Source organism: Cetorhinus maximus, chromosome 4, assembly GCF_964194155.1.
Source record: "Cetorhinus maximus chromosome 4, sCetMax3.hap1.1, whole genome shotgun sequence".
NCBI lineage: Eukaryota > Metazoa > Chordata > Chondrichthyes > Lamniformes > Cetorhinidae > Cetorhinus > Cetorhinus maximus.
In genome coordinates, this window is record NC_135882.1 from 134,326,423 (window position 1) to 134,333,929 (window position 7,507).

Sequence of the window (7,507 nt, forward strand, 5' to 3'; positions counted from 1 at the left end):
GAAGATGTTACGTATTTGTGATGCCATCTTGGTCACCTCGATGTGTGTGCTAGTGTCTCAGGGACAAGGTGGCATCAGCTACCATGCAAGTAGGGCAGGAAAAGCTATGGCCCTTTACAGTTTCCAAACATGTCATCCTCTGAGCTTCCCTTTCTTGTCCCTTGAATCATTGATGTCGTCAATATTTCCTTTCAGAAAGAAGGCAAAAGCAGATATGGATCAGGGGCTCAATGCTGCCTTTGTCAGGGTCCTAATGCAATGAGGAAGGCAAAGGAAGGAGAAGTGACTTCGTGCGCAGCTCCAGCAGGAGGGACATGGTCAAGTGGAGCCAGAGCATGAACAGGAGGGTCAGGAGGAGAGACCCAGACAACAGGGACAACTCGCCAGACCTAGGTTTTATTGTAGAAGATTCTTCTATTTACAGATGAGTGAGAGGCAATGCCGTGCACATCTGCGCTTGTCCCGAGCTCTGGTACATCATGTATGCTACATTCCTTGTGATGACCTGACGCTATGCTGAGTTGGAGGGTATCTCCTGCCAATGGCTTTGAAGGTGACCACAGCACTCAATTTCTTGGCCTTTGGTTCTTTCCAAAGATCAACAGCTGGCCTGTGCAGCATTTCTCAGTCTGCAACACATCGATGCAAAAGCAGGTCACAGATGCCCTTTAAAGGAAGGCCCATCATTATGTTAGGTTTGCCCTGGGCAAAGATAGCCAGGCTGCAAGATTCACCGGCTTCACCGCTATCTCAGCTTTATCCAGAGTGCAGGGTGCAATAGACTGCACCCATGTGGCTATACGGGCTCCATGGAAGCAGCCCCTAATGTTTATAAACTGCAAGGCCGATCATTCCATCAACATGCAACTGGTGTGTGATCATCAGAAGCACATACTGCATGTTTGTGCACGGTCCCCTGGGAGTTGCCACGACTCCTACATCCTGAGTTACTCGCAGGTGCCTGAGGTTTCCAAGGGGCCATTATGTCTGCAGGGATGGCTGCTTGGAGGCAAGAGGTAATCACTGAAACGCTGGCTGATGACATCGGTGCATCACCCTCAGAGTCGTTCCAAGTAGAGGTACAATGCTGCCCACAGTGCCACTTGCTCCCTTATAGAGCAGACCATAGGGCTTCTGAAGATGCGCTTCAGATGCTTGGACTGCTCAGGTGGCTCACTCCCATACACTCCCGACAGAGTTTCCTGCACCATCGCAGTGTGTTACGCCCTTCACAATCTGGCTATGCAAAGAGGTGACCCCCTGCCAGAGGATGAACTGGAGGAAGATGAGAGCTCATCGGAGGATGAAGATCCGGAGGCCCAGGAACCTCACAATGCTGCTGAGGGTCAGTATGAGCATGATCACGCCATGGAGGAAGGAAGATGTGGGAGACGTGTCCGTAATGCGTTAATTGCTGACAGGTTCCAGGAAGAGTAAATTTAAGTGAGGGAATATGGCCACATCTCTCCTAACCCTCAAAGCCATTTCCTTTCAACTCAGGGGATGTTCACCCACTTGCAACAAGAATAAGTCACACATGCACGTTCTGACCTCATGAATCGCCAGGCCATGATCCTTGCTTTGGTCCATGGGGCCCTGTGAGTGAGCTCACTCTGGGAACTGAGAGTCCACTAAGGAACAAGAGTGATACGAGAGAAGACTTGAAGCCTTCGCCGCCATCTAATGACATTGCTGCGACTGAGAGGTGGACATGCCTAGGGATCCCCTCCTCCCGTGCATGTCTTTTCTTCTACCACTACCACTGAGGGGACACAAATGCCACTAGAATATCAATGCTGAAAAGCTGCCCTTACTCCATGGTGTTTCTTGAGGAAGAAAGGTTCGAAACACTTACATCACACATTTCCAATAAAGATTTAAACACATCTCCCTGACATCACACAAGGGTCCGGAGACTAGTTCAACTGAGGCTGACATCACAGGGATATGAATCTCACAGTGAGGCAATATCACTGAGTCAGAGCAAGGTTAAACCTCGAAATAAGAGGATTCCAAAGTACAAAATCACAATGCTTTCAGTTGATAGGGACATTCAAATGTATTAACAAAGGTGCAATTTATTTTCATGTCTCACACACTCATGAGCCAAAAGTTACATCAATTTTTCTTAGCTTTCCTAACTCTACCGCCACACACAGCCCTGACATCCGCAGCAGAGGTGGAGGCAGCCTGCTGACTGCTACCTTCATGATGTCTGCGATGACCTTGGTGGATATTTTCTGGTGGTCCGAGACCTGGAGAGTCCTGGCCTGATAAGGGTCACCTGCTCAGGCGCGGGATTGCCCTCGGCAACCTCAGAAGCTGGAGTGGATGGGGTAACAAGCAGAGAGGACTGTGAGCGACTGCACACCCTTGGAGTATCCTGAGAGGAGACCCCCAGGGTGACCAGCAGACGCTCATCCTTGCTGTGGGTGCCCGAAGGCCCTGGCCTGACTCCCGTAGGAGATAATGCACCTGGAGGGAGGTCAAGGTGCCCCATCCCCATCTTGATGGTGCCCACCAGAGTGTGTGGCCATGGAGTGCAGAGCGGAGCGCAAATCCGGTAGACCTGTTGGACCAAGGTCTCCATGGTGGTGGCCAGCCTTCCTATGGTGACCTCAAGGCGCTCACATGTTGGAGCCATGATATCAGACAGAATGTGGATGGAGTCCTCCATCGTTTGCTCTAGTCTGCTGAGCTACTGTTGAACCTCTGCCTGATGTTCCTCCCCCCTGTTGTTGCATCTCCAGCATTGATTTGGTGGCCACTTCTAGAGGCTCATCATCTGACTCAGACTGAGCGGGTGGCTGGTCTCCAGCAGCCCTACGAGTGCCGGAGACCTGGGCTGTCCCTGCCTCCGTCTGCTGTGGGGACGTGTCAGTGAGGTGTTCCCCAGAAAGTGAGGCTGAGCCTAATGTACAGCTGCGCCAGACCGACGTGTGTGTCTCTGAGCTGGTGAAGGGTGCGTGTGAGTGCCGTGACAGTTCAAGAGGGATTACAAAGGGGTGGAAATTATGCTACAGTTGTGCACAGCTCTGGCTAGCCCACATCTGAAGTATTGCATTTAGTTCTGGGCACCATACTTCTGGTGGGCAGCAGAGAGTGAAATTGTGTATTGGACTGGCATTTAAATATGGCGCCTAGACCTTCGAACCCACCAGATGAATATGGGCGGACGAATCAGCTCCCGAACCACCAGATGATTCGTACCGATACACATCTTTGCATAATTAATGACCCTCAAAGCACAGAATCGGACGCGAGTTCCCGCCATTCCGGACAATGGGGTGGGTGCTGCTGAAACCATTCGCCACTGCACTTAGTCTCATTAATGAAAAACTCCGCCCAAAGACTTTTCTGGTTTTCCTATTGCGTCCACTTTCCGGTCGAAAAATGTAATAACTTTCCCTTCTTTACTTATGAAATATTTGTAAGTTGTAAAAGTCCCTTAAGCTCCCCTTTGAAATTTAACAGCTGAAAAGTCAAATCCCTACCTAGCTCCTAATGCAAATTTTTAAAACCCAACCTATTTACTTATAAATCCAACTTCACCATAGCCTCTCATTACAAATGCATGCATCTAGCTCATTTACCCTTCTATCTCTCAGCTCTCACAGACAAGCTGTCTTTTTTAACCTTCCTCCAGTTTAATCAATCATGGACACAAACACACACAGACACACACATACATACACACACACACACACACACACACCACACACACAAAACACACACACACTTTTTTTACAGAATATCTCCATATTCCCAAAAATATAAAAAAAAATTAACATCCATCTTCACACTACCTACACACAGACTTTCAGGGAATTATGTCCTAGAATCTGCAACTCTCTCTATTCGTTAGTGTCTTTCCATTGAATGTATATTTCACTCTGTTTTTTCCCTAGGAATTAAAAGCTGTGGTGTTACAGAGAGATTTTTGGGGTCAATATACAGAATTCACTGAAAGCCAGTGAATAGGTAGAAAAAAGTAATTTACAGGCTAATGGAATGTTGGCCATCATCTCAAGGGGCTTTACAAAGGGGTGGAAATTATGTTACAGTTGTATACAGCTCTGGTTCATCCACATCTGAAGTACTGCATTCAGTCCTGGGCAGTACCTCAGAAAGAATATATTGGCCTTGGAGGAAGGGCAGCACAGATTCACCAGAATGTGATGAGTTATCAAAAACGGCGATTGATGCTAGGACACTGGACATTAGACGAGGCTGGTTGGTGTAATGGGGAGAGAATGTTTATACAGGGTTTTGATGAGACCACACCTGGAGTAGTGAGTTCAGTTTTCGTCTCCACATTTAAGAAAAGGTATACTTGCATTAGAGGTGGTACAGCGAAGGTTCACTAAATTGATCCCTGGGATGAGGGGGTGTTGTCCTATGATGAAAGGATGAGAAAATTGGGTCTATTTTCTTTTGAGCATAGAAGAATGAGAAGTGATCTCATTGAAGCGTACAAGAATCTGAAGGGGCTTAGTAGGGTAGACATTGAGAGATTGTTTCTGCTGGTTGGGGAATCTAAAATACGGGAGCACAGCCTCAGAATAAGGGGTCGATCATTTAGGACTGGGATGAAGAGAAATTACTTCACTCAACGGGCTGTCAACCTTTGAAATTTTCTACCCCAGAGGGATGCTCCATCGTTGAATACATTTAAGGCTGGGATAGACAGGTTTTTGGTCCCTCAGGGAATTAAGGGATATTGGGAGCGGGCAGGAAAATGGAATTGAAGCCCAAGATCAGCCATGCCCGTTTAAAATGGCAGAGCAGACACGATAGGCTTTATGGTTTACTCCTGCTCCTATTTCTTGTGTTTTTTGCATTCTTGAGAGACTGTGGAGTTGGTCTTCTTGAAAGGGGTCAAGTTGGCAGAAGGACCTTTGGAATCCAAACCTATGTTATGTTTGTTTTGAACTGTGAATTTCTTCCAAAATTGCAGAATATGACCATTTGTTTCATTAATTGTTCCATTTTCCCAACAGACCATTTTGACTTGCAACGCAGTCATTACAATTAGCTTCAATGTTCCTGTACCAACAAAAACCACGGTCAGCTGCTCACCGGTAAGCAATCTCGTTCTTCCCTTTCTGGTAATTACTTCACATAAAGGGATAGTGGCTAGACAGACCAGATATAATTACTGTTGAGCAATTACTATCTCCGACAAGAGACAGCCTAACTACCTCCAGTTGATATTCAATGACATTACCATCAGCAAGACTCTCCAACATCCTGGGCCCCCATTGACCAGAAACTCACTTGGACCAGCCACATAAATGCTATGTCCATTAGAACAGGTCAGAGGCTGGGTATCCTGTTGTGAGTGGCTCACTTGTTGACTCCCCAAGATTTTCCTCTTACAAGGCACAAGGCAAGAGTGTGATGGAATCTCTCCACTTGTCTGGATGGGTGCAGTTGCAATGACATCTCAAGAGGTTCGATAGCATCCAGGCCAAATCAGCCTGCATGACCTGCACCTTATCCACCAACTAAAAGATCGACTCCCTCCAACACCGGTGCACTGTGGCTGCAGTGTGAATATCGACAGGGATCGAAGGCATCAAGGGTTTTATTTTTGGTGGCATCTCCTAAACCTGCACCACCCAAAGCGCCAAGGACAGCACGTGCACGGGAATGTGCGTGTCACTGACACGGCCAGCATTTATTGGACATCCTTATTGCCCTTGAGAAAATGTTGGTGAGTCTTCTTCTCGAGTGTCTGAAGTCCTTGCGGGGAAGGTGCTCCCACAGTGATGTTATGTGAGGAGTCCCAGGATTTTCACACAGTGGCATTGAAGAAACAGTGATTTATTTCCAAATCAGCTTGGTTTGTGACTTGGAGTGGGATTGTGAAGTGGTGGTGTTCCCATACAATGACTGGCTTTGACCTTCTAGGCGGTGGAAGTGTGAAAGCACCTCCATACAGATGAAAAGATTCTATAATTATGGGAGTCAGTTAATGATAGTACAGACTTTACTTTGTACGTGGGTATGTTTGGACTTATCTGAGTGGGCATTCTCATGCTTTGTGCAAATATTTAAACTGGTAAATAAATCAGGAACTCATACAGAGAGAGAAAAAAAACAAAGGACAGGATATACAAGTCACCAGGAGGCAGTTAGACAGATACAAAGAACAATTAGAAAGGCAAATGGACTATTGGTCTTTATCATAAGGAGGCTGGAATACAAAGGAGAGGAGTTGTGTCCCAGTTGTATAGAGTCCTGGTATGGCCCCATCTGGAGAACAGCACTCAATTTTCAACACCACACTTTGGGAAAGATATCGACAGTGGGGGGGAGGTGGGTAAATCACACCAGAAATTTTATCAGGGCTTAAAGGGTCAAATTATGAAGACAGATTGTGTAAACCTTATATTCCTTTGAGTATAGAGGGTGAAGGTTAATCTAATCGAGATGTTTAAAATGTTAATAGGATTCAATAGGCTAGAGCATAAACAGAAACAATTTCCTCTGATTGGAGAAATCAGGACGAAAGGGCCTAGGTTTAAAATTAGAGTTAGTTTATTTAAGTATGAAATCAGGAAGCAAAGGGCAGTGGAAATCTGGAACTCTCTCCCCCAAAAGGCTGTGAGGGCTTGGTAAATGAAAGCTTTAAAGACAGAGATAGATTTTTGTTGTGTTAAGGGTATCAAGAGATGTGGAGCAAAGGTGAATAAATGGAGTTGAGGTAGAGATCAGCAATGATCTAACCGAATAGCAGATCAGGATCGAGTTGCGGAATAACTCACTCTTGTTCCTTTGGGTAAAAAGGTCGGGATTTGCAACCACCGTGTTTAATTCTGTGTTTTGCTTTTGCCTTTTCAGCAGAATTGAGTGAGGAGTTTCAAAGAGGACATTGGCCAGCAGTAAAGAAGGCAGGATGAACTGCCAAGGCAGCCATCTGTTGTCAGAAGTTACTTGCTTAAAACAAATACTGTGATAACGGAATGCAATGTAAAATTTGTTACAGAAAAGTAACATATGAAAATTGGCTTCAGACTCTCCAGAAACTTTTGTTTAAAATGAGACATTTGAGAGCAAAATTTGCAATAAGCATTGTATTAGGTCCTGCCCCTTTTCTTCAGACTACCTGCCAATCACCTAGACCAATAGTAAGTAAAGATGAGTAGCCCAACCGATTATAGCTACTCCTCTCGGTGTTATCATAAGCAGCCATTAAGCTGGATTCCATTTAAACTGTGAGTCTCACTGTCTGAATCATCCGATCCTGTAACAATAAATTATAATCAACTTTAAATGTCTGTCTGTTTTATGTGAAGTATGGACTGTACTGCCCCCAACACTCAAGAGCTGAATTATAACAGATAACACTGCGCACTGATGACCATTAAACGTGCCCTGCTCTACTGTCCGTATCTCTATTGTTGTTAATCCAGCTCTGTCACACTCCTCCCTGAGAGCACTCTGAATCTCTGTTCTGTTGCCAATCCAGCTCCCTCACACTGTCACTCACTAAGCTCTCTCC

General features: G+C 45.9%; 1 protein-coding gene across 1 annotated transcript in view; it reads left to right on the top strand.

The window, feature by feature from the left end:
* LOC144679916 (cathelicidin-related peptide Oh-Cath-like) overlaps positions 1-7,279 on the top strand; it is a 34,628-nt gene extending 27,349 nt beyond the window's left edge. Inside the window, exons 3-4 of the mRNA XM_078540880.1 lie at positions 5,001-5,081; positions 6,847-7,279. Coding sequence (XP_078397006.1) covers positions 5,001-5,081; positions 6,847-6,855 — 90 coding nt within the window. The 3' untranslated portion in view covers positions 6,856-7,279. The remainder of the gene's footprint in view (positions 1-5,000; positions 5,082-6,846) is intronic.
* The last annotated feature ends 228 nt before the right edge of the window (positions 7,280-7,507 follow it).